Source organism: Mustela nivalis, assembly GCF_964662115.1.
Source record: "Mustela nivalis genome assembly, chromosome: 2".
Classification (NCBI taxonomy): domain Eukaryota; kingdom Metazoa; phylum Chordata; class Mammalia; order Carnivora; family Mustelidae; genus Mustela; species Mustela nivalis.
The window spans coordinates 146,919,194-146,946,248 of NC_139021.1; the positions used below are offsets into that span (position 1 = coordinate 146,919,194).

Sequence of the window (27,055 nt, forward strand, 5' to 3'; positions counted from 1 at the left end):
CATTCCAGAAGATTTCTTAGGACTGACTGTTGCTCATTTCTCTAGATGAACATTTCATCCCGTGACAATGCCACACCTGTGTTCTTGCTAAGAAATTGTGCTGGCCACCTCTCGGGTTCTCTCCGAACCATTGGCGCTGTGGCTGTGGGCCATTTAGGTAGGTGAGGTCTTGCCCTTTTGCTACTGTTTGGGAAGATGGGCATGTGGCTATCATTGCTTGTGCAGCCTGGACCTCTAAGCGGCTTCCCAGCGAGGGTGAGGGTTGGCGTGTTAGCCTGCCGCACTGCACAGAGATCAGTTCACCTTGCCGCATTCGCCAGTTGCCAGTGAACTCAGCTACTATCCGGGCTGGCATCTATGCACAGTGGGGCCTGTCGAGTGTGCATGGAGCGGTGGGGGGGCCCTTTGACAGAAGCAATGGTTGTGGTTATTTGGGTAAAAATAGCCACTGACTGCTGCTTGTCATGCAGCTGGGCAAGAGCAGGGCAGGGTGTGGGTACAAAGTCCAATCTTACAGGATCTAGAGCACAGACAAGAGCTTGGGGTTGTCACAACCAGCGTCTCAAGGCCCAGAGAGCTTGTGACTCTCCCAGCAGTCTGGATGGAGACAAAGGCAGTGATCTGAAATTCTTTGGGCTGTTTCAGCCTTTTGGTGAGCCAGGAAGAACTCAGTACAGGATTTTTCAGGGTGCTAAGACTTTCAAACCTCTATCCTTCCTCCTGCTCCCAGCCTGTCCTAGGTGCACAGGTGTCTCTACTCTGGGTGGACAGTGGCACTGGCAGCTCTTATGTCCTTGCAGGATTCCAGGGGGCTTGCCATTGCCCTGCAGCTGTGATGTATTGATGGAATTCCTTTGTCTCACACAGGTGTAAGGATGTTCCACTCCATCCCGGCAGCCAGCAGCCTGGACTTCATTGGCGGGCCCACCATCCTCCTGGGCCTCATTTCCTTAGCAACAGATGACCACACCATGTACGCAGCCGTGAAAGTCCTGCACTCTGTCCTGACCAGCAATGTCATGTGCGACCGCCTAATGCAGCACATCTGTGGGTACCAGGTAATCCCACCCTCCCCTCTGAGCCTGTAACTCCTGGAGGAGCGGAGAAGAGCTTCACTGGCCCTACGGGACTTTCCCTCCAGCGTAACTTCTAGAGAAGGGAAAGCAAGGGAAGGGTCTTGAAGCCAGTGTCACCGCAGTGGAAGGCCAGGGGATAGCCAGGCAGAGAGGGACTCTGATCAGAATGGGGGTGCTCACCTGTATACCAGTACCTTTCATTGAATTCAGGAATCATCTGTCACCTATTTTGCACCTGACATGATGGTAGCCCGGGTGCAGGAACCAGGGTGCTGGGTTTGAATCTTGCCTCTTCCTCAAACTTGCTATGTAACCTTACATGAGTTACTAACCTTACATGAGTTACTTACCCTAGCTGCCTCAGTTTCCTTGATAATATGATACAGACATTCTCCTGTCCTGTGTCCTGGAGTTTTCGTGAGCACTAGATCATTTAATTCAATGGATGGCTGTGTATTATGGCTGTGCAGAATAAGGGCTCTGTAAGTGCCAGCTACCTCTAGTTCTTACTCTCTTTGAGCCTCAGTTCCCCTATGTGTAAAATGGGAATAATAACAGCACTTGTTTTGTAAGCCTATGATGATTAAGTGAGTTCATACCTGCCGAGTGTTCAGAAGAGTACCTGCTCAGAGTAACTGTGATTGTTAATGCTGTTTACTATTTGTAAGGTCACCCAAGACACGTTCACTGCCCTTGAGTACCTTCCTGCATGGCTGGAAGGAAATCATGAAGGGCAGGACTAGTGTCAAAGTCTAGACAATGTCACTGGGGTGCACAGGCCATGGTGGTTCCTCCTGGGTACAGCAGGAGCTAAGAGAAAGCCTTCTTGTCTCTTTGGCCCCCAAGTCAGGGTCTGAGAAGAAGAAAGCTTCTCAGACACACACCCTCTTACCTAGACTGATGCCCCAGCTGAACAGTGGCCCATTCCCTCTGTTTCTCCCTTTAATTGCATTGATATCAGCCATAGTTCTATATTACAGACCTGATGATCCTTCCTTCCTGTGCATACCCTTCAAAGGCACCCAGTCACTGGTAGAATATCCCAGACTCCTTATAGTGGATTCAAAGGCCTTTAAAAACTGGCTGCCAACCTGTCCTGCCAGCCCCATTTAGCCCCATTTCCTGCCCAGCCAGTGAAACTTCCTCCCTGAATCCTGCATGGTCATGGATTGCTAACCACCTCATATTACTTTGTGTACCTGTAATCTCGGCTTGGAGCACCGCCTCCCTCTCTTCCCCAGGTCAGGCTCTAACGGCAAAGGGGATCTCTCTTCTAAGCCCTGAGCTGAGTGTGCAGCCGTATCCTGGCTGTCCTTGGTACTGCACATGTGCCTGGTCTCAGGCTCTTACCCAGTGCTGTAATTATGCCTCTGCTCATCTCTACAGGACTGTAATTGTCTAAAGGCATGGGAGTTTCCTTATTCTTTGCCAGTATATTACTGACACCAAACAGATACTCAGTAAATATTTTGGTAATTAGTGAATGGGTGTGTCTGGTTTATGTTAAAACTCAAGAATTAGGGCTTTGGGGATATTAAAATTTTCTCTGAATCATGTTAAAAGCAGCTGTAGTGGCATGTGTTCTACTTCAGCACATGCAGATCTGCTGTGACTAGGCATTTGGGCTATTATTGTGAACATTTCCAAAAAGGTACATAGCACTTCCTGTTCTTGGGGGTTTACCTATAAGGATAAAATAAGACAAATACCAAGATAATTTTAAATTTTTTAAAAACTAAAAAAAAATTTTTTTAGTACCCAAGATAATTTTAAGATACATTGAATGTATAAGTGTCTGAGGTTCTCTTCCAGAACTACCATGTTCTCTGTGACTTGGGTGTTTTCCAGTTATCCTCCCAGAAACTCCAGGTTCATGGAGATCTGGAACTCTCACTCATGCTCACTGTGGCCTCCCCACCACCAAGTGTAGGGCCCGGGGCACTGTGAATTCTCAGTGAATGTTTTCTTGGCCTAAGCAGAGTGCCTTGAGAAAGATGATGTGCTATAGAGGTGGCTACAGAAAATGTGGTTACAGGTAATGGCTACCAAGTTGGCCAACATCACATGTGGGGCTGTGTTGCTTGAGTTTTTCAGGAAGAAAGAGATGGTAGAAGCAAGGAGTGGCCCATGCATGGAATCCATGTACTCAGTTCATGTTGACCGAATATCTCCTAAGAGCTAGGCAGCAGGGATATGGATGAGTCATGATACGGAACTCGATCCCAGGACTCTGGAATCATGACCTGAGCTGAAGGCAGATGCTTAACTGACTGAGCCACCCAGGGTGGCTGGGAGGGTTCTAAAGATGAGAAATATTACAGCATTTTTGTCAGTGGGGAGAAGTAACAGGAGAAAGAAAGAAAAACTCTCCCGCTGGGCCATGTCCTCGAGAAGGTGAGGGGTGTGCTCCAGGGGCCACCTGGATAGAGACCCTGTTTAGGACAGGAAGGAGTGCAAGCAGACATCAGTGGATGTGGTATGGGAAGATGAGAGCGTTCAGTTCTGATGGGTTCTGTCTTCTCAGCGGAGTGTGAAGTGGGGTGGTGGAGGCAAAGGGAGGTTGGGGAGAGAGGAGAAGAGATGAAAGCCTCATCTTTAAGATGAAGAAAACAGGCTTACTAGAAAAACAGAGTTGGACCACCAGGCCAAATGGGGACTACTTTGGCATTTGACACTATTACTATAAAGTGAAACCAGTCAGCCTGCATGTGCAATTTTTCTCAAGCAACTTTCAGCCATCCTAATTATGTCTGGATCAGGGAGTGGGAAATGGTCAGATTTCAGATATAGCTAAGAAGTGACTGGAGCAGTCTGGAAAGATAATAAGTATTCACTGATCATGGGTCATCTTGGGCAGTTGGGCTGCTTTAACAGAATACCACAGACTGGGTGGCTTGAAAACAACAGAAAGCTATTTCTCACAGTTCTGGAGGCTGGGAAGTCTAAGATCAGAGTGCCACCATGGCCAGGTTGGATGAGGGCCCTATTCTGGATTGCAGATGGCCAATTTCTCATTGTATTCTCACATGACAGAGATTAGAGGGAGGGATCAAGCTCTCTTGTGACTCTTACAAGGGCATTAATCCCACCATGAAGCTCCACCCTCATGACTCCTTCTAACTACCTCCCACAGGACACATTTCCAAATAACACTGCATTAGGGGATAGGGTTTCAACACACGAATTTGGGGAGGACACAAACATGCAGTTTATACCAGCAAGCAAGACTTCCCAATAGCACATTGGAGAGGATATCTGGGAGGACAAGGTGAATGGCTGGATGGTGTCAGATCCAGGCTTAGGGAATTGAGTGGTGGATAAGATGGGTGAGAACTCAGGTACCAGTAGATGGAGGCAACCTGAAGTTTGTGTGACCGAGGTCAACAGAGACATAAGGCTAAGTGAGATCCTGCTCATTAGTCTCTGAGTTGGGTCTGGACCCCTGGGATCCCAGTGGTTCCATCCTGATATGTTGTTACTTCCCTGGGCCCAGCACAGCAGAAAGGCACACTCAGTGGTTGCAGCCTAAAGTAAGATGCTGGTGCAGCTGGGCTCATAGGGATGTGGTGGCTTCCTGGTGACACAGCAACATTCATGGATGGTTATGAATGCAGGATTTGGTAAAGGGAAATGAGAAAGAACACAAAGAAATGCAAGAGGATAAATACCTGGTAGTACAATTGCTTAGTCATAGGGTAGCTCTTTCTTCAACTTTTTGAGGAACCTCCATACTGTTTTCCGGAGTGGCTGTACCAGCTTGCATTCCCACCAGCAGTGTAGGAGGGTTCCCTTTCTCTGCATCCTCACCAGCATCTGTCATTTCCTGACTTGTTAATTTAAGTCATTCTGACTTGTGTGAGGTGGTATCTCACTGTGGTTTTGACTTGTATTTTCAAGATGCTGAGTGATATGGAACATTTTTTCATGTATCTGTTGGCCATGTGGATGTCTTCTTTGGAGAAATGTTCATGTTTTCTACCCATTTCTTGACTGGATTTTTTGGTTTTATTTTGGGGGGGGGTGTTGAGTTTGATAAGTTCTTTATAGATTTTGGACACTAGCCCTTTATCTGATAATAATTGGCAAATATTTCCCCCCATTTTGTAGGTTGTCTTTTAGATTTGCCAACTGTGTCCTTTGCTGTGCAAAAGCTTTGTTATCTTAATGAAGTTCCAATAGTTTATTTTTGCCTTTGTTTTTCTTGCCTTTGGAAATATGTCTAGCAAGAAGTTGCTGTGGCTGAGGTCAAAGAGGTTGCTGCTTGTGTTCTCCTCTAGGATTTTGATGGTTTCCTTTTGGATTTGGGTCTTTCATGCATTTTGAGTCTATTTTTGTGTATGGTGTAAGAAAATGGTCCGTTTTCATTCTTCTGTATCTGGCTATGCAATTTTCCCAACATCATTTCTTGAAGAGACTGTCTTTTTTCCATTGGCTACCCTTCCCTTTTTGTCAAAGTTTAGTTGACCATAGAGTTGAGGGTCCACTTCTGGGTTCTCTATTCTGTTCCACTGATCTATGTGTCTGTTTTTGGACCAATACCACACCGTCTTGATGATGACAGCCTTGACACACTGCAAACAGATTGACAAACATAGTGATCCAAAGGGGCACATGCACCCCAATGTTTATAGCAGCAGTGTTCACAATAACCATAATATGGAAAGAACCGAGAAGTCCATTAACAGATGAATGGAGAAAGTGCGCGCGCGCGTGTGTGTTTAAAATGGAATATTAGTCAGGCATCAAAAAGAATGGAAACTTGTTATTTGCAATGACATGGATGGAGTTAGTATTTTGCTAAGCAAAATAAGTCAGAAAGAGGAAGACAAATATCCTATGATTTCACTCATCTGTGGAATTTAAGAAATGATTGAACATAAGGGAAGGGAAGGGAAAAAATGAAATGAAAATTGAGAGGGGGCAAGTCATAAGAGGCTCTTAACTCTAGGAAACAAACTGAAGGCTGCTGGAAAGGAGATGGGTAGGGGTTGGGGTAACTGGGTGACGGGCATTAGGGAGGGCACATGATTTAATGAGCACGGAGTGTTATATGCAACTGATGAATCACTCTACCTCTGAAACAAAAAAATAAATATATAAAAAAGAAATGTAGAGGGAAACCAAGAAGAATGGCATTCTGGAAACAGTGGGGGAGTTTCAGGAAGAAACAGGGAGTCCCTAGTGCGAGGTCAAGTCACACACGTACAGAAGTACAGAAAAGTGGACCTTGGTCAGAAGCAGACACAGAAGTTGGGGTGTGTTTTTCCTCTGAGAACATGGGAATGAAGGAGGTAACAGCAGAGAGCAGAGGACTTGCAGGCTGAGCAGATGACAGGTGCTGGTGGGAACAGGCAGGCGAAGGAGAAAGAGCTCTAGTGATGCATTCATGAGGAAATTGCTTTGTGTTTTAACTTTTTCAGATAATGGCTTTTCTCCTGAGGAAAAAGTCCTCTCTCCTAAACCATCGAATTTTTCAGCTCATCCTCTCGATTGCTGGCACTGCAGAGCTAGGCTTCGGGTCATCTGCTATCACCAACGTTGGCGTCTTTCAACACATCCTCTGCAATTTTGAGGTAAACTGGAGACTGGCCATTAGCCCTGAAAGAGTGGGTGTGTGTGGTGGTAAAGAATGCCTAGAGCTTCCTCTAAACTCAGCAGGCCAGCTTCCTCAGTAAACATGGGGGCGGGGAGAAGGAAAACCTCAAAAGTTTGGAGCCAGGGAGGTCTGGGTTTATAATTAATACGAGCCCATCAATGGACTGTGTGGCCTTGGGCGAGTGTCTTAATTTCTCTGAGTTCTAGTCTTCTCGTGTATGAGATGGGAAGCATCATGTTCCTCCCACAGGCTGGCGTGGGGGTCAAACCAGATAGGATCTGGGAATGGATTCTAAAACTGGAGGATACCATATATAGAGACATAGATACAGATGTAGATATAGATGTAGATGTAGATATAGATATAAATATAGATATAGATAGGCTTAAAAATATGTACTCTGCTCCCTTTAGATGGTGCTTTGCTGTTGACAAATATTCCTTAAAAGTGCTGACTGAGAGACCCTGAGGGCAAGACTGAGGCTAGGTGAGGGGTACTGCACAGAGCTTCAGCTGGATTGCTATAGTCACAAAACACCATTTACTGAGTGCCTCTGGGGTCAGGCACTGACCACATCCTGGAGACATGCTGGGGTGAGAGCACAGTTGGGTCAGATTTGTAGATCAGGGACTCCAGGGCTGGGTGGGGTGGAATGTGTTCAGAGGGGGTGGAGTGTATGCTATTGGCAGATAGGAAGGATGGGAACAGCCTTGGGGATTTCAGAGCAAGTGGGTCATGAGATTGCTACAGAAATCCAGGTGGAAGATTTTGAAACTGAATTTTAGCAAAGATGGTGGGATAAAGAAAATTAATGAAGTTCATTCAGATGAGAAGTGATTAAGAACTGAATGAAAGGAACTCACTATATAACACTGTGTATTATAGAGCACTGTTGAGCGCTGCTGCTGAAAGCCAAATTTAGAGGAAAATGTATAGTTATCAGTGTATATGTATTAGAAAAAAGAACATTTAAGGGGCGTCTGGGTGGCTCAGTGGGTTAAGCTGCTGTCTTCGGCTCAGGTCATGATCTTAGGGTCCTGGGATGGAGTCCCGCATTGGGCTCTATGCTCAGCAGGGAGCCTGCTTCCCTCTCTCTCTCTTTCTGCCTGCCTCTCCATCTACTTGTGATCTCTCTCTGTCAAATAAACAAATAAAACCTTTAAAAAATAAAAAGAACATTTAAAATTAATGAACAGAATTTTAGATGAAGTTAGAATGAATAAACAGAAATGGAAATACAAAAACCCCAAACAAGAAAACAAACAGAGCAAAATTCAGAGAAAGAAAGAAAGAAGGAAAAAGAGATGAGAACATTACTTAAGTAGAAAAGAAACAAACATAGAAAGGATCACCAAGGCCAATAACTAGTTCTCATAACATAGACAGAGCTGTTGAGATTGACCAAGGGGGGAAAAACAAACAGGAGGCACAGCTAAATAATGTTAGGAAGGAAAGGGAAGCATAGCCACAAAGGAATGAGCAATTAGAAAGGCAACAAGAAAACAGGACCAACAACTAGGTGCCAATAAATGGGAACACTTGGCTCATTTGAACAATCTCCAAGAAAATTTGTTTCCAAAATTCACTCAGGAAGAAGTAAAAATCCAAATGGTCCCATAACCATCAAATAACAGAATCACAGGTTTAAAATCTTACAAACAAACAATGTCCATAAGGCAAGTCCAGGCCCAGGCGGTCTGTAGGGAAGTTCTGCCAGTCAAGAAATGAGCCATTCCAGTCTCATCAACTCCTCCAGGAAACTGGAAAGAGAGCACTCCCAGCTTACTTTGTGAGCCAATCTTGATTGCAGAACCAAAAAAAGGACAGGATGGGACATGAAAACATACAGGCCAATCTTATTCATAAATATAGCTGCAAAAATCCTAAATAAAATATTAGTTAATTGAACCAGGTCCTGGATCTCGATGAGAAGGTTATGCAGGTTATGCAGGAAGCCAGCAAGGTATGGAATATAGGCTCCCAGAGCACAAGAGGAAAGGAGATAGGCATAAATGACTTCACCACCCTGATAAACAAGAAGTAGCAGGCCTTGGCCTCACCCCTGTACCTTCCAGAATGCTGTGGCTGAGTTCAGCAGCTTGGCTCCAAAGCATGTCCACCTGCTTGGCCCAGAAAGTACCCATAACCACAGCTTGCTCCTGGAATGATCATGGGTAACACCCCACCCCTCCCTGAATAAACTTTTAGGTAAGCTGGTGCTTTTAATGCTGGAGTTAAGCAAACAAGCCACCCATAGAGACCAGAAGCTAAAAAAACAAGGTAAAACAAAATGAAATGAAATAAAATTAAAGGATTAGGAGGACAAAATTTCAAAAACAAGAGAACTTTTCCAAATGTCTGCCTCTATCAAGTGAAGCAGGGGCAAGGATGTGTAAGTTGTAGGTTTTACAATTCGTAGGATTGTATAAAATTTGGAAGTCACTTGGAGGTCAACTGAAGGTCACTCACAGGCCTAGAAAAATGTAACTATTGGGGGCAGAAGTGAGGTGAAGGGAGGAGGATGGAGTCGAGACATTTAGTGGACTTTTGAAGAAGAAAAAAAGAGAATAAAATAAAAAGGAGGAAGTTTCAGGACTTAAGGGTCCTGAGTCTTAGGCTGCGGAGGAGGAAGCAGCAGAAAAGTATAGTTAAAAATGCCAGTGGGAGAATCACTATTGATGGGACAGGTTCTTCAAGGAGAGGAAAAGTTTAGAGATAAAAGAGAGGGTTACAAAAGAAAGGGTAGATTCCAAGCTTGATGATAGGGACAGATAATTGAGAGGGAGGAGGGAGACAGGAAGCTGAGAAGCAGGGAGAGACAGGAAGTTGGGAAGCAAGGGAGGGCCAGGAGGTTGAGAAGCAAGGAGAGACAAGAAGGTGAGAAGCAGAGAAGAGACAGGAAGTGAGAAGCAGGGGTGGGGGGCAGGAGGTCGAGGCTTCAGTTTCCTTGAAGAAGGGATAGGCCAGCCCATCCTGAGTGAGGTGGTTCCAGGGGTGGAGAGAGGGTAAAATCTGACACATTATCCATTAGATATTTAAAGAAATCTGATCCAGACATCTCAATGCAGTTCTCAGTATAGAGGTTATGTGACACAGGACAATAACCAGAAGATTCAATTGTCTGTGTTTTCCATATTCCAGATACTTGGTATTATGTAATTTCTAAAGAGCTAGGCAGCCTCCAATGTCGTGTGGCAGCTTCTTATTGTTCTAATGCTCTGGAAAGGAAGTAGGAATACACTTCCGTGGGAAAGGTAAGGGCTCGGCCACACAAGATTGGTCAGTCTGATCTCTCTGTCTCAGATCTCCCGGTACCGAGTCGGACAAAGCATTTGCTCTATGACTGACTTCATGAATAAACATTCCAAGTGTGCAGGCTCTCAGATTCCTACAGACTTGCATGTTGGGGTGCCATGCCTGCCTACCCCCATCCCTACTGGGGCCTCATCAGCCCACACCAGCTCTCCCGAATGGCCACTGCCCTCCTCTGGTTGTGCCAGGCAGTGGCTGAGCAGACAGGAGCTGGGAATCTGTTAGTGTGCTTCTGGCTTAAGAGCAAACCACTTATTTTACTTTGATTTACTTTACATTCACTCTTTTAAAAAATTTTGTGGGTCCTTATTAAGTGCCCTTTGTGTGGCATGTGTGGGGACTAGAGAGGGGGTTGTCCCTGCCTTCATGGGCCTCCTCAGAAACCTGGGTTTTTTGAGGTTCTTTTGCTCTCACTCTCACGTAAGAGGATAGAGCAATGGTCACCTGCTTGACTCAAGTGAGGTTGATTATTAACCCTGCGGTTCTTCCTCTGGAGGAGATGTCTGGGGAGAGCGCAGAGAGGAGGCAAGAGGGTGGGCTTGATGGTCAGACCAGACTTCGAAGCCAGGCTCTGCCAGTTAGAAACTGTGGGGTGCCGGGCAAGTTTCTGAGTCTCTCTGAGCCTCACTCTTCGCAGCTACTACATGCAGACAATGATAGCATTTTAGGACTTCGCAGGGCAGTTTTTGCCTCTAGCAAACAGTCTCTTTTATAAGTGTGAGCTCTTTGAGCTGCCCTGTGAGTGCACTCTTCCAATCCCATGTCAGAACCTTCTCCTTCTTGGCCCTAGGAAGTGTCAGGATTTGGAAATAAGAAAGAGTAGTGCTGCCTCAAGGCACAAGGCACAAAGGCATGCCATCCACTCTGCCCAGGCCGGACGGTCAGCAGCTGTGTTTTGTTCACTGTGAATGGAAACAACCTGAGCGATAAAGTTCACTCTAGAAATCTGAGTGCCTTCCCTTTGGTGTGCAGCTCGCAGTGGGTCGTGAGGGTTTCACGGAGGTGGGAGCTGAGGAAGGTGATACGTGCACAACTTGGGTGGGTGGTCACAAACCACTCTGGTAGCATCTGGTAGCCTCTGTCTGGAAGCATCAAACCAGACAGGCAAGACTCAGCTTCTGATTCCAGTCCTACCGCTTGCTGGTGGTGAAAGGGACCTGTCCCTCTGTGGGTCTGTCTCAGGCTCTGTTTCCTCATCTCTAACTTGGGAAGACTGACACTTGCCTTCCAGGCTCCAGTGAGGGTGAGCTGTACCTGGCAAGAGAGGCTGCAGAGCTGAGGGCCAGGCACAGGGTACAGCAGGTGTCCTTGGTTCCCATCCAGACTTGCACTGAAGCACCGGGCAACAGCAGAGATAGGGAAGAGAGGAACCATGTCTGAGCTTTCCCCTGGGAAAGGCAGCCTCTAAGTTGTAGGTGTTGGGAGAGCTGCACTGATTCCTGAGCTGCTAAATGGCGTTAGTGGTTTCAAGCCTAAGGAGACCAGGTGCAGGGCTGTACATGCATACCCTGCCCGGAGTCCCTTATCACGTGCGTCTTGGCTTCACTGTGTGCTTGTTTTCTCCAGCTCTGGACAAACACCGCGGACAGCCTGGAGCTCTCCCTCTTTTCCCACCTTGCAGAAATCCTTCGATCACCAAGGTAGGCCCAGTTTTGGCAGGGTGGGGGCTAGAACTGATGGCTTCATGCTGAGACGGGGAACTGAGGGTTGCAGGACAGGCTAGGGGCTCAGCAGCCACAGCCTTCTCCCATTTCCAGAGCACTGAGTTCCCGGCGGGCAGCACGTCTGTCTCAGACCATGTGAGCTGCTGTAACAAAATATGATAGGCATGATGGTGTATAAACGACAGAGACTGATTTCTCTAAGTTCCAGGGGCTGGAAATCCAACATCAAGGCCCTGGCAGATTTTGTGTCTGGTGAGGGTCCTGCTTCCTGGTTAAGAGCAGTCTTCTCACTATAATGTCACCTGGTGGGAGGGGCGAGAAAGTTCCCCGGGATCTCTTTTATAAAGGCACTCATCCCATCACAAGGGCCCCACTATTGTGACCTGTTTACCTCCACAAGACCATGCCTCCAAATACTATCACGTCGACAGTTTGGTTTCAGCATACGAATCCTGGGGGGAAACAGACATTCAGTCTTTGGCAGTGTCCTTCCCACTGGCTCGTGTATGTAAGGCAGGTCTCTCCCCTGGTGGATTTGGGCCCCAGGAGGGGACTCTCCAGCTCTAACTAGCACACGCTCAGGGGCTCATCAAACAGAAACACTTCTCTGTGTCCCATTTACCTCCCAACCTATTTTCCCTCTAACGGACTCTTCTGAGTCACTTTTCCGATTGTTCAGGGCTCTTTCAGTTGCAAGTGGTAGAAATACAACTCAAACCAACTTATGGAGGGAAGGAAGGGAAGAAAAAAGGAAGGGAGGAGGGAGAGCAAAAGGAAGGTTGAGAAAGGGGATTTTATTGGCTCATAGGTTGGGCGGGGGCAGATCTTCACATGTGGCTGGGTGGCGTTCACACTGGTTCATCTGAGACCTGTCACCCGTCTTGTCCACGCTTATCTTCCATGCTGGCATCATGTGGGCAGACGGCAAGATGGCCTCCGGGCAGCTCCTCAGAGCAAATCCTCGGCCCACAGAGGTAGCACAGAGGGCTTCTTTTTCCCTTTTTGTCTCAGCAATAGGATGGGGTCTCAGTGGGCCATCTTGGGTCCCGTGGCCTGGCCGAAGCATGACTTCACCTCTGCAAAGGACGGAGGGGAGTTAGAACATGGGAGGTCCCAGTCCCTGGGATCAGAATAAAGGAGAAGGGAGGCAGGAAATCCACCCTCACACCCCAACTCCTTCCTTACCTGTCAGGCCGGTCACCCCCACGGCCACCTGCCTCCTCACGGAGGGCTGTTTCAGCTTATCAGTAGTGCCTTCGATGTTTTGAATAGATTTGTGACCCTTTTTTCACTCAGCCACTCCCTGGGTATCTGCTGCAAACCTGCTCCATTTCATACCCAGTTCTTCGTGCTAGAAGTTCCAGAACCACAGGACAGTCTTGTGGAGAAGGAATACAGACAAACAGGCTGCTCAGTGCTGTGATAAGAAAGCACCAAACACAGCTGGAGCCTGCACATTCTCCCTGGCAGGTGGATGCATACAGACCACACACAGAACGGGCCTGGTGCTGCCCCTGTATGTATCGGGGATGTGGAGCCTGGCAGAGTTCATGCTATCAGTCCTGAAAAGACAGCTCGAGAAGGAGCCACCCACCCCACTGCCCCCTCTTTCATCTTTCTTTTTCCCTTTCCCACTTTCTTTCTTTACTGGTTTCGACAAGATGGACATTTACCCCAGGAGCTGTTTTCTTTGGGGGGAGTCGAATTTACTGGAAATTGAATTTGTGATTTTTCTAAGAAGGAGGACGCAGATGCTTGAATTCTGTCTTTCTCCCCTTTGACTCTCAGTGGCGTTCATCCACTTTGTGGTTTGGGGCGAGCAGGAAGAGCACACACCCAGACAGACTCGCCCCGGGCTCCGTGCTGTTGGGAAGTGCTCCGCGGTCACACGGAGTCTGCTGTCTTCCTTCTGAGTTTTCTGAGACCGGCATTAGTTTTCCCTGAGGCTTAGAACTTAAAAGTCAATAACTGGGGTTGTCTTTGAAGGCAGTTTCCGGGGGTGGAAGGGCACGGGAGGCTCATCCCTGAGCAGCTCTGGCACTTGGCAGACACATATTCAATGGGTGTCTGACAGCATTTTGATGAGTTGCCAAGAGAGCACTGGAGTCAGAGGGCCACAGAGCAAGCCCAGCCTAGGAAACCTTTTCAGCAGAAACACAGCAAATTTGGTTCATTCCAGTAAAAGCTTTTACTGCCTCTACTCCTGGGCTCACAGGGAAGGACCCCGGAATGCTGAGATTGCTCACCAGGCCCAGCTTATACCCAAGCTTGTCTTCCTCTTCAATGAGCCGGGCCTCACCTTCTCCAAGATCCCCACCATCATTGCCATCTTGGGCTGTCAGCTGAGGGGCCACTTCAGCATCCAGGACTTGCTCAGGTACTGTGCCAGGCTTCCCAGGGGGACAGGCAGGGGTTTGAGACTATTTCACAGCGGAATATAGGCCCCAGTTCTTTCCTGACCACACTCAACCCAGCAACATTACCCTTCAGTGTAGTGGCAGATTCCATTTCCTTAGAACCTTCTAGAAGTTCTGTTCAAGGCAGAGAGTTGAGGAAAGGGGCGGGTCTGCTAGACTCCCAGCAGGACTATGTGCTCACTGCTCCCTGGTGTTCAGACACACTTATTACGCCAATGATTCGAGAATTTCCATGAGCACAGTCATCCTCATCAGCCATTGACCCAACAGGTCTGCTATTTGCAGATTTCCCAAAGGACAGTCCCAGCTGACCTGGTATTTATCCCTTCCCATCCTCATCACTATCTGTTTTGTTGATCTGGCAAAGCCAGAGCTAACTGCTCTAATGAATCCGGACAGATTTTAGAGGTCTATGGAAATACTGCATTGATCACAGAATAACATGATTCCCCTCATACCCTCCCTTGAAACTGATTTGGGTGGATCTGGGTACAAAACTTGTATATGTGTTGAGCAAGCATGGGTTGAGCTCACCATTCAAAGTATCCTTCTCTCTCTGCATTAAGAATCGGACTGTTTGTTGTGTACACCCTCAAGCCTTCTTCGGTGAACGAGAGGCAGATCTGTGTGGATGGGGGCCTGGATTCCTCGGTGCCTGGTGAGAAGACCTTTCTCAGACACCAGTCTGAAGGCAGGGAATGAGCCTTATGGCACCCCTTGAGAGCCACCTCTCATGGGGCCATTTCGTAGAGGGAAGGGTTGAGTCAAAGGAAGGGGAAGATACCCACAACTGAGCAGTTGTTCCCAAGTACAGGCTTGTGAGGTCATAGTTTTGTGAGTAGGGTTGCAATCACATCAAATTGCATATTCTTCCTTCACAACCTGGAGTGGCTTCCAAGACCTCTAGGATAAAACTTGGTTCGCTATAGGTCAACAGATGGGATCCTTTATGATCCAGTTCCTGCTACCTTCTTGGTTGAATCTCTCCTACCCTTCCTCCCCTGATGAGCCCCAACTTCAGCACTCTGAAGGCCCTGCACATCCTAGTGTATGATGATCTGCCCTCCAGCCATGCTTTGTCTGTGCTCTTCCCTTGGCAGAAATGCCTCCCCTGTTCACCCCAGTTCCTCCTTCACCCACTGGAGGCAGAAATGCCTCTCTGGTCCCATCAAGCCAGTTAAGTCACCTCCTTTGCTTATAAAACTGTTGGGCCTACTCTAATGCACACTCTTGTGATTTGTTTCTTTAAGGCTCTTTCCTCCCAACCAGGCACAGAACAAGAGCTATGTCATGCTCCTTCTGCTAGAGGAGGTGTGAAGGGAATAGTCACTGACCACTTTGTCCTGGGCCCTCCAGATCTATGCTGTCCAACATAGAAGCCTCTAGCCACATGTGGCCACTTAAACTTATTTTAATTGATAGAAGTTAAATACAATTAAAAGTTCAGTTCCTTGGTCACAGTAGTGACATTCCAAGTACTTGCTAATCACATGAGGCTAGTGGTTACTGTATCAGACAGGGGAGATATAAAACTTTTTTTTTTTTTTTTGCAAAAGATTCTATTGGAAAGTGTTACTCGATCTGGAAAAATCTCTTTTCCTTAGGTCAAACCCGAATAGTAGGAATTACTATTCCCATTTTCTAAATGAGGAAATGGAGGCTCAGGGAGATTAAGACTTTTGCGGACAGAATCCAAGTAGAGAGAAATTGGACCCCACTTCTTCAAGCTGCCTCATCAGTCCTATTTCTGCAGCATGGTTTGTGTGCCCTGAATTGGTTTGTAAAATAACTGGCTAACCAAGGGAGTGAATGAATGAATGGATAATGGGACAAAAGTAAGCTTATTTAGTCACCCCTCCTTCTTTTTTTTTTTAATTTTTATTTTCAGCATCACAGTATTCATTATTTTTTCACCACACCCAGTGCTCTATGCAATCCGTGCCCTCTATAATACCCACCACCTGGTACCCCAACCTCCCACCCCCACGCCACTTCAAACCCCTCAGATTGTTTTTCAGAGTCCATAGTCTCTCATGATTCACCTCCCCTTCCAATTTCCCCCAACTCCCTTCTCCTCTCTAACTCCCCTTGTCCTCCATGCTATTTGTTATGCTCCACAAATAAGTGAAACCATATGATAATTGGCTCTCTCTGCTTGATTTATTTCACTCAGCATAATCTCTTCCAGTCCTGTCCATGTTGCTACAAAAGTTGGGTATTCATCCTTTCTGATGGAGGCATAATACTCCATAGTGTATATGGACCACATCTTCCTTATCCATTCGTCCGTTGAAGGGCATCTTGGTTCTTTCCACAGTTTGGCGACTGTGGCCATTGCTGCTATAAACATTGGGGTACAGGTGGCCCTTCTTTTCACGACATCTGTATCTTTGGGGTAAATACCCAGGAGTGCAATTGCAGGGTCATAGGGAAGTCACCCCTCCTTCTTATATGGACTTCATTCTGGACTCTGCAATTCAAACTCTGTCTTTAGTGTGACATCGGCATGCCGAAGGCCTAGCTTGGAAAAGCATTGAGAAGACGAATTGAGATTAAGTACTAAAAATCTCCACCACTCTGTTCTTAGTGCCTCCTGTAGTGCCCAGCATGTAGTAGGTGGTCAAGAAATGTTGCAGCCTATGATAATGGGAAAAAAAACATTTTTCTACTAGAAGATAAATTTGACCTAATTTTTTAGGATTTTTTTGGGAGGGGGTGATGGGAAGCATCAAAAACATCTTCAGTTAAAGGGAACTTAAGGAACCTTTCCTGAAATTCTTTTTAAGCATTGCATAGAACTCTAGATTCGAATGCCAAACTTTGAGTCTCATCCATGGCTAAATTCCTGAGTGAACTAAGTGTTTGGTGAATACGATTGCTTACTGCGGCAAATATTATGTCTCTTTACATCCGTTTTCTCTCAAATCTGAATTTCCTTTTTTGTAGCTGGAAGCCAAACATCTGGAAAGACAATCTGGCTCAGAAACCAGTTGCTGGAGATGCTGTTCAGCGTAATATCTTCCTCCCAACTTCATCTGTCCTCTGAGTAAGTAGCTCCAGGAAGAGTGATTTGGCCTGAGCTTGCCTCCTACAGGGTGCAGTATTAAAACCTTTTCTTAATGAAAAGTTTAGCATCTCCGAGTTGGTTTTCTGCAGTGTGTTTCTGCACCAGTCAGAAAAAAAAAAATTATATTCTCTCCACTCAATAAAGCAGACCTTGCCCTGAGATATTCTGATGCAAATATGCAATGGGCATGAGTAACTCAGAACAGATTTGGTATAATGACAATAAGCTCTTTTTGTCGCCATTGCTATAGTGTAATTGTTATTGTTTTGGCAGTTGTGACAAGTACTGATTTTGATGTCCTGTACTTGGCAGACAGTAGAATAGAGAAATGGTTAGCCTAAATAACATCTATCAAGGAAATGGCTTGCCAAATTCTTCTGCTATTTACTGTCAGTTTTTTAGTTATTTTTCCAAGTTGGAAAAAGAAGTATCTGCCTTCAATTAACTTCTGAAACAATGTGTAACCATAAAATCCCATTAACTCTCTCCCCCAACTGCCTGCTTTATGTCATTCATTCATGCAGTCATTCATTCATTCATTCAACAACTATTTGTTGAGTACCTACTGTGTGCCAGACACTGTTCCTCACTCTGAGAATGCAGTGCTGAAGAAGTTAGTCCAGATCCTTGCTGCTGCTGAGTTGACATTTTCATGTGTATGTATTTGGGGGACATAGGAATGGGGTAGGGAATCACCCTTCAGTAAAATAGCCTTGCAGGCAGTGCTTAAAAGGTCTGCATTCCTAGACTCTAAGGATGGTAGAACTGGAAGTTGCCCTGTAGGTGAGCTAGTCCAACTCTTTCCTTTTTCATCTTTTTGAATGAGAATGTAGTGTAGCGCTTAAACACTGGGACTCTGATCTCTAGACCTCCTGGGTTCAAAGCCCAGCTTTGCCTCCAGAGACCCTGGGGAGGTTAGTTAAACCTTCTATGCCCTCTTTTGCTCATTTATCTGAGGATAAAATTAGTGCCTGCTAAAGAAGGAAGTTAATATGTGGCTAGCCCTAAGCACAGTATCTGAGATACTATAAATATTACATAAGCTAACTGCAATGGCCATCATAATCTCAACATCATTATCCTCACCATCATCATCACCACCATCGCCACCATCATTATCATCACCACCACCATCATCATCACCGCCATCATTATCATTATCATCCCCACTAGTATCACCACTACCACCATCATCACCACTACCATCATCACCATCATCATCATCATTACCATCATTATCATCACCACCATCACCACCACCATCATCATCATCACCACCACCATCACCATCACAACTATCACCCTCATTATTATTATCTTTCCCACCATCATCACCAACACCACCATCATCACCGCCATCATTATTATTACTATTCTCACCACTACCATCATCATCACCACTACCATCATCACCATCATCATTACCATCATTAGCATCACCACCATCACCCTCGTTATGATTATCTTTCCCACCATCATCATCAACACCATCATTATCATCATCATTACCACAGTCATCATCACCACCATTATCAACATCAAGAAAAATGACCATAGCTCATCAAGAGCCCTGCCAAAGTTATCCAGTTAGTTAAAAGAGGCAGGGATAGAAGAGAGGACAGTTTCTTGACTCCTAGTCTGGTGGCCACAGCCTCGCTCCCTAATCTGGCAGCTGGCATTAACAACATTGCCCAGTAAAGATTGGCCCTACTCTGGTTCCCAGGAGGCAGAGTCCTTTGCTGAGCTGTTACCCCTGAGGATTGGTTGCCTACCTCCCTATCCTCCAGTCCTTTCTAGCAAGTTTGTATTCTCCAAACTCATCATTTTAAGATTTTATTATTTATTTATTTATTTGACAGAGAGAGAGAGAGAGAAAGGGAGAGAGAGAGAGAGAGCACAAGCAGGGGGGAACAGAGAGGGAGTGAGAAGCAGACTCCCTGCAGAGCTGGGAGCCCAATGTGGGACTCGATCCCAGGACCCTGGGATCATGACCTGAGCCGAAGGCAGATGCTTAACCATCTGAGCCACCCAGGCGCCCCTTAAACTCATAATTTTAAAATTCATTTTTGAATGTGATACTTAAACATGTATTTTGCTTAAATTGATAAATATGCATAAATATTGGATTATTCCATTGAGATTAATTTTGACATGTGTATTTGAAAAGGGAGTTAACCAACCATTATGTGTTTTATGTAACTGTATTGATGTAATTAGATGAGTGGCTAGTCAGACCCACTAAGTATGAGTACTAGTGGAGTAGGGCTGTCGAGGACCTGCCCATTTATTCATTTGTTGATACAGTTTCCAATTGCATTGAAAAGATTTAGCCAGCTTACACTTCAACCTTTAATAAACGTATTCAGCCATTTAATAGCAATCTTGCCAGCATTTTATTTTACCATCCTTTAAAAATATAACATGTACTTCACTAAGTAATAGCCAAGTTAACCTTAATTTGCCTCTCCTTGGTGACAAGGGAGGCTGGACATTATTTGTATCTTCTGACTTGATCTTTGCTTACAAACTAAGAGATAATTTACTGCATTTATTGAACCCTGCAGGACAAAGGAAGAGATGTTTCTGAACCTGGGGCCTGACTGGTTCCTGCTCCTCATGCAGGGCCACGTGCATCACAGCACCACCGTGCTGGGGTTGAAACTGTTGCTGCACTTTTTGGCAAGCCCCTCCCTCCGCGGGCGATTTAAAGATGGCCTGTGTGCAGGATCCTGGGTGGAGCGCAGCTCGGAGGGTGTGGACATTGTGATAGGTGAGTGTGTGGCCTTCTCCAGGAGGTGGGACACCACCTCATCCTGGGCTGCGAGTGAGGACCTGCCAGGCTCCTTCCTGCTTGGGGCCTTCACAGCTCTTGCAGTAGGATCACCTTGACCCCTGAACCCCATAAGTCCCAGTCGCTTCCTACTTCCTGGTCAGGATCCTCTTTTGTCCTCACTGCTTTCCAGATGCTGGGGGCTTCCTTTTATTCCTCAAAAGTTCCTTAGCCCTTTTCCTCTTCCTGAAATGTTTCTCCCAGCCCACAACACTGGGAAGGCTCTTCTGGCTGGTGTGGGTCCATCTTCCGGTCTCAGTTCAAATGTCGCTTCCTCCAGGAGAGGAGGGTTCCACCTCAATTAGGGCACCTCTGTTATATTGCTTTTTTTTTTTTTAATGGTTCTTGTCACAATTCACAAGCATCTATTCATTTAGGTATTTAATTCCTTAATGTCCCTCCCTCTTGCTACGTTCTAAGTACTTGGTGAGGCTCTGGGGTTCTGTATATTTTGTTGAAATGCTATGTCCCTATTGTTTAGTATAAAGTTGCCCTACTGCCTCTAAGGTAGTAGGCACCAAATAAGTATCTGTTTTTGAATAAATGAATGAAGGAATGAATGTGTATGTCAGGAATAGGAAAAGGAACTCTTTTGAATACTTTCTTATGCCCGTGCACGTATGACATATCTTTCTATCTGGCATTTCTGTGGGATGGGTAGGTGGCAGGGAATTCCTTTGCCCTATCCCCACCTTGACCAGAAGCAATAGCAGTTGTTCTCAATTAGATTTTGTGCCCCTTCCACCTGATCAACAGATAACCTGAAGAGCCAGACCCCCACGCCTGATCAGAGCCCCTGCCTGCTTCCTGGGTTCCGCGTCCTGAAGGACTTTCTGGGCCACCATGTGCATATTCCAGAAGTCTACCTCATTGTGTCCACCTTCTTCCTGCAGACGCCACTTACAGAGCTGACGGATGGGCCCAAAGTAGGTTCTTGGAGTGCCCCCGGGATGGAGTGACCCACCTGCTTTTATGATCCCATGTGACCAAGGCACTTCCTTAAGATTCTCTACCCCTGCCTCCATCCACATCCTCCAACTTGTGTTGCGTTTGACCCACTTCCTTGCCTCGCACTGCTACCCCCTTGGCTAGTTCTTCAGATCCCCTGAGCTCCTGGGCCTCTGCCTCCCACCCTCCCTGACAGCAGGTCTGGGTTTTAAGTCTTTCTCCTTTTGGGCATGGCTAGAGAAGTCACATGATGATGGGAGTGACACGGGGAGGTGAATGCTGCCACCGCAGAATTAGAGCCTCGGGTTATGCCTTTTGAAAAAGCATGTCTCTTTACCTTAGCCAGACCCCTCAGTTCCCCTGCATTTTAGTGTCAGCCATATATGCTATCAAGTCTCCCCCCCAAAGCTGCCCTGTGCTCAGATGACTTACCTCACAGTGGGAGTGGAGGATCCCGGAAGGGCATTGTCTTGACACCCCACTTTCTACCACCTATTTATGCCATGACCCTCTTCATCACCTTCTCTCTATTGTCACTGGCAAAGGCTGATGGCTTCCTTCCACCCCTTTCCTGAGCGACCAGGGGTTAACCCTTTGTCCTGTATTTCCAGCCCCTCCCTTTCTACGGACTCTTTCCTCATAGACCATAAATATGTGACCTGTGTCTCCACCTAAATGCAGAAGCTGCCCCCTTGACGCCCACTCTTGACCAACTGCTGTCTTAATTATCCTCCTCTGTCCTGCTTTAGCCAAATTTCTCCGGAGAGGAGCCTACACTTAACTAGGTATAGCTTCTCACCAAACAGCCCTTCACTCATTCATTTGCACCACATCCAAGGCTTCATGAGCTCCCCTGATGGATGGGGTTCTGACTCCATAGCCGGCATCAGGGCCCTCTGTCACTGGGGCCTTCACTTTTCTCTCCAACCCACTTTGTTCCCTTGCCCACCCTTTGTGCTGTGAACCTCCTTAGTCACCTCTCCAGTAAGACCAGCTGCTGTGTGCTTGCCTCCCCTGTGCCTTTAACGAGCTCTTACTCCCATGGCCCCTGCCTGCTGAGGGGGTGGATGGACTCTCATCACTCAGCTCAGATTCTGCCTCCTGCTCAGATCCCTGGGCAGGGGGACTCATTCTCTCCCATGTGCCTTAGCATTTCCCGTCAGTGGCACTGACATAGTTATGTGATTTCCTCTCTCTTCAGCTACTGAGCTCCTCAGGTGCAGACCCTACTTCTTACTCACCTTCCTGGGTGCCTGACAAATAGCAGATTCAGAAAATTGTTTCTCAGTCTCAACTGAGTGGAGTTAAACTGCCCTGAATTGAAAGTGGGGGAGGGGCTTGGCTCTGTAAACTGAAGGCCAGAAAATCTACCTCTCTTGACATCCTTATATTTGACCTATCTAAATCTTGATATATGCTAATAGTATTAGAGATCCACACTTCAAAATAAAATTCTTAATATGCTGTGCTAAGTTCACCGAAACCGTGTATTTCTGTTTCTTCAGGAACGTATCATAGGGAACAAACATCTTCTCAATATCAGGACCCGTGATAGATGTTTTACATATTTTATTTCACTTGATATTTATAACCATCCCATGGGGAAGAGAATGTAATTTTCATTTTATAGAGGAGGAAACTGAGTTGCCAAGAGTCTTCAGAGCTTGCATAAGCCCAACTTTTAAAGAGGCAAAGTCAGAGTGCCCTGCTGGCCAAGCCCTGCGTTCCCTCTGCTACACTCGGCACCTTCCTCAAAGCCTTTGAACTCTTCATATGTCCTCTGTAGTCTCACTTACAAAAATTCATGACAGTCGATTGGGATCGCAAACCAAATGGAAGAGCTGAAGTCAAGGTGAATCACTGGTGGGTTAGCAGCATCTTCTCGGAGCCATGTACTTCCCTTATGCACCGCCAAGCGGGCTGACGTTCTCCACATGGACCAGCCACCTAGGCTGTCTGGACAGCTACTGTGCTGTTTGCCTTTCCCACTCAGGCCCCCTGGAATATACAGTGTGCTGGCTGGAAAGCCGGTCCCCTTGATGTGCCTCCAGTGGTCTCTCTATAGCCCCTGCCCCCTCTTTCAGGATAGCCTGGATGCCATGCTCCAGTGGCTCCTGCAGAAGCACCACAATGAAGAAGTCCTCCGGGCTGGGCTGTGCACTGAAGGTATCCTGCTGCTCCTGGAAATGCTGAAAGCCACCATGAGCCAGGTGAGACCCATCCCCCCCATCCCCCCCACATCTCATGAGGAGGTTCTGATGGGAAGACAAATCTTGAAGAGTCACCTTGACTTTTTCCAGAAGTTTCCCTTGCTGATAATTAACAAGTGTTACTCAGAATGCTTGGTAGAAGAGGCCAGGTGGGTTCCCCAGCCTAAATGTCCTCAGTAGAGTTTACGCACTCTTGCCAGAGAACATCTATTTTCCATTTGTTTACATATTTGAGTTTCTTCACTGGGAGATTTAATGCCTTCAGTTAGGGGAACATTTCTGAGCAACTGCTTTAGGTCAGGAGCTTCAGGGGACTGGTAGGAGGTGGAAAGGGGCCTCTTTCCTCAAGAAGCTCGCCTCTGCCATGACAAGTGGGCCTCACACATGGGTAAGCTGTGAGGTAGAAACCTGTTAGAGAAGACAGATGCCACCAACCACATACATGACATGGAGAGCCATTAACTCAGGACTTCAGGGTCCTCAAGAGGCAGGTGGAGAGGTTATTTTTGACATGGAGGCAAGTGTGAGGGGTGAAGGCCCCCTGTGAATGGGAGTAACTGTGAGCCAGATCAACAAGAATTTGCATGGGAGGCTGAAAACTTCTGACTTCATTCTGTAGACCCCAATGGGGACTGGAGGCTTCATTCTGTGTGGGGAAACCTTATCGCTTCTATAAGACAATGCATGTTTACCTTTACAACTTTAACCAAAGAGGAAGATAGAAAGTAAAAATCACTTGAAACACACCCATGCAGAGATAACCGCTGTGAACCTCAGGGGAATGTTCTTCCAGACACCTAGGATTACACCGTAGCCTTACAGAGGGTTGGGCCACATAAACCCCTCTTGCCTTTTTTTCTCAACATGTTGTTGGGAATTATCTATATTTGTACATGGAAATTTATGTTGTTTTTCAGAATGTTCATTGTTATAAAAACTCTGTAAAGAACTTTCTTGAGCAGATATCCTTTCTCTGTAGTTTGATATTCTCCTTAGTGTGAATTCTGGATTTTGGATAGTGGGTCAGTCAGTGACCTTCATGTGTTTTCTTTTGGATGCACTTCTCAGGAAGGTTGCATTAGACATTATACATACACGTCCTTACATCTAATCTACGTCCCACCATCCTGTATGGGAGTCTCCAGTGCAGTCCTCACAGCCCCAGCTATGGGGTCTTTGCTTTTGACCCAGTTTAAGAGTCACATCTGTAATTCCCCAGATAGCCATTTTATGTTTGACATTATAATGTAAATGTTTGGTCTTATAATAATAATAATAATTATTATTATTATTTTTTTACTCCTCTCAGCAAACTATACGTTTTCTTTGTTTTACCTGCTTTCATGTTATTCAATTTTTTTTTTTTTTTTGCTTTTTCAAAATAACCTTTACTGGTTAGAAGGGTAACAAACTCTTTATGCTGCAAACTGGAGATACGTATTTTTTCAGGCACCTGACTCCGAAATTAATTGAACATTAGGTCTGTAATGGAACCATGAGTAAGCTTTCCAAAGAAGGAAAGTATACAGTTCACATGCTCTGACTAGGCCATAACAAAATGAAGTGGATAACAATAATAAAAAACAAAAAGTCTAACCACATTAACGAAATATGAGTCAAGAGGTCTTTAAAACTGCAATCACATTAATTCTAGAAAGCAACAGCAACAAAAAAATGAAGATGCCAAATATTAGAATCTTAGAACTAGACAGGAAAATAATCAGGAGATATATCCAAAGTTGGTTGTTTAAATCAACCCACAAGTCCTCAGCTCCTTATGTAGTCAGAGGGTGTGGGGTAAAGAGAGCATGAGTTACACATACAGAAGAGAAGGGAGAAATAATCATACAGAAAATTAAATGAATTTAAAAAGGCCATTTGTGCAAACTGAATAAAATATTACCTAAACAAGATCAAAGAGACATTTGAGAGTCTAAACAAGGCAATAATGAAAAAAAAAATGGAGCCCAAGAGTTTCATAAGAGCAACTTAAATAATACAAGAATTATGGATTTAACATCTTCTTGAATAAAAAGAAAGGAGAAGAGTTTTTTTTTTATCATAATACTGATAACAAAACCTGACAAACATAAAACAAAAAGAAAACTGCAGCCCACTATCATTTATAAATATGCACTCAAAATCATAAGTAAAATATTTATAAACAGAATAAGGAAGTGCACTGAGAGATTAACAGAGGGACTCGGTGAGCTCTTTGCAAAAATGCAAAAAATCTATTGGTGCAATTCATCATAGGTAAGTGGCTAAAAGAAAAAAACACCTGATTACATGTTAAAAGAGTATATCATAAAAATTAAATACATTTTTGTTTTTAAAAGGAGAAAAAATTGTGATCTGTACTTTCTTAGTATAATCTCTCTCTCTCTCTCTCTCTCTCTCTCACACACACACACACATTACAGCCAGAATGCCTGGGTTCAGTTCCTGGCTTTGTCACTTATCTGTTGGGTAACCTTTGGCAAGCTACCCAACCTCTCTGTGCCTCTGTCTTCCCATCTGTAAAATAGGTGTAAATGTAGAGAGTGGTCGTGAGGGGAGAAGAGGAATGTGTGTGAAGCCCTGTAACAATGCCTGCACATATTAACCCCTTCCCCAACCGGTGACTAGTATCCTGGGCTAACCCACAGACTAGGTGTCTACAATTTAGGTGTCCTGCTGACTATCTCAGAAAGCCTTCGATTTCAGATCCTCTGGCTCCCCTGCAGTCGCCAGCCACATTCCCATGCTCAGCCTCTCATGAAGTGTGCCTTCAGCCCCCAGGAGGCTCTGGAGATGACGCCTGGGAACGGTCGTTCCCTGCCAGCGTGCTGCATTTCCTTGGCTGTGTGCACAGCACCTACCCCCAGGATCCTGCCTGGCGAGCCCCAGAGTTCCTCCAGACGTTGGCTGCAGTCACCTTCCCTCTGGGGACCCACAAGGTAGGACATTTCACTGCCCTGCCCAGTGAGAGCAGAGGTGAGCGTTATCATGCTTCAAGACCAAAGGGTAACAGTCCTCCTTAACCCCACCCCAAATTAAAACGCATTTTAAGGCAACTTGGCTGAAACATTAAGTAAACAACTTGGGTAATTTTCCTTTTCTTGGCTGAGATGCAGCTTGAGTCGTCCTTCAGCTCTGAGATTCAGTAATTTTTGGAGTGGTCCGGAATCTCAGTAATGAGAAATTTGATGGCGGACCAAGTCCAGTTCTGTATGGAATATTCATGCTGCTAATGTGAACCAACAAATTCCATCCCAGGAAACCAGTGGCCCACACCCCTGACAGGAGACATGGAATAGGAAGTGTCCTATCTTTGGGGATCACGCCTCTCATCCTGTTTGCAGGTCCGAGACTCTTTGCAGTCAGAGGGTTTGCTGAGGCCCAGCTTAGAGCCAGACAAGCCAAGTTTGGGAGGGCAGAGGGCCGACTGGGTCCTGAGGACGTGATGTGAGTGTGGGCCACAGGAAGGGAGGCCCAGTGGGCCAAGCGGGCTTGGTGGGCTGGGAGCATGTGGCCAGTGAGAAGAACAGGTGAGGATGGTGGGAAGGGCAGGTGAAGGAGAGGAAGGCAGACATCCCCTCATCACCCCTACCACAGTGCAGTAGGAAGCTGAGACCCCAACAGGGAGGCTGAACCTGTGACACGTGTCTGCAAATCCATAACCACGGCTAAAGGAACATGTTAGAAGGCACGCAGTGCTATGGGGAAGGTTCAGAAGCCGTGCTGTGCACAGTGTGGGCATGCAGTATTTGTTCCGTAATTCTCGGCTCAACAACCAAATGGATAGAACCAATGTGTTCATTCAGCTCCTCTTTTCTAGAAGTGTGTTCATGGTGATAGCTCCCATCAGCTGAACACCTGGAGGGTCCTGAGCCTGGTGCTTTATATGACCCGAGCAGGACCCTAAGCAGGTGGTTTCTGAAAGGGGAACAGTA

General features: G+C 46.1%; 1 protein-coding gene across 7 annotated transcripts in view; it reads left to right on the top strand.

The window, feature by feature from the left end:
• The window catches only part of WDFY4 (WDFY family member 4), a 273,431-nt gene that overhangs the window by 100,027 nt on the left and 146,349 nt on the right, over nucleotides 1–27,055 (top strand). For 6 of the 7 annotated variants that reach the window (XM_082718543.1, XM_082718545.1, XM_082718547.1 and 3 more), the window contains exons 22-32: nucleotides 46–157; nucleotides 868–1,058; nucleotides 6,497–6,649; nucleotides 11,551–11,624; nucleotides 13,864–14,025; nucleotides 14,632–14,723; nucleotides 17,012–17,111; nucleotides 19,697–19,902; nucleotides 20,719–20,888; nucleotides 22,995–23,120; nucleotides 25,895–26,059. In XM_082718543.1, the coding sequence (XP_082574669.1) occupies nucleotides 46–157; nucleotides 868–1,058; nucleotides 6,497–6,649; nucleotides 11,551–11,624; nucleotides 13,864–14,025; nucleotides 14,632–14,723; nucleotides 17,012–17,111; nucleotides 19,697–19,902; nucleotides 20,719–20,888; nucleotides 22,995–23,120; nucleotides 25,895–26,059 (1,551 nt within the window). Of the gene's footprint in view, nucleotides 1–45; nucleotides 158–867; nucleotides 1,059–6,496; nucleotides 6,650–11,550; nucleotides 11,625–13,863; nucleotides 14,026–14,631; nucleotides 14,724–17,011; nucleotides 17,112–19,696; nucleotides 19,903–20,718; nucleotides 20,889–22,994; nucleotides 23,121–25,894; nucleotides 26,060–27,055 lie in introns of those variants that run through there. The other variant, XR_014307369.1, reaches the window with a different exon arrangement.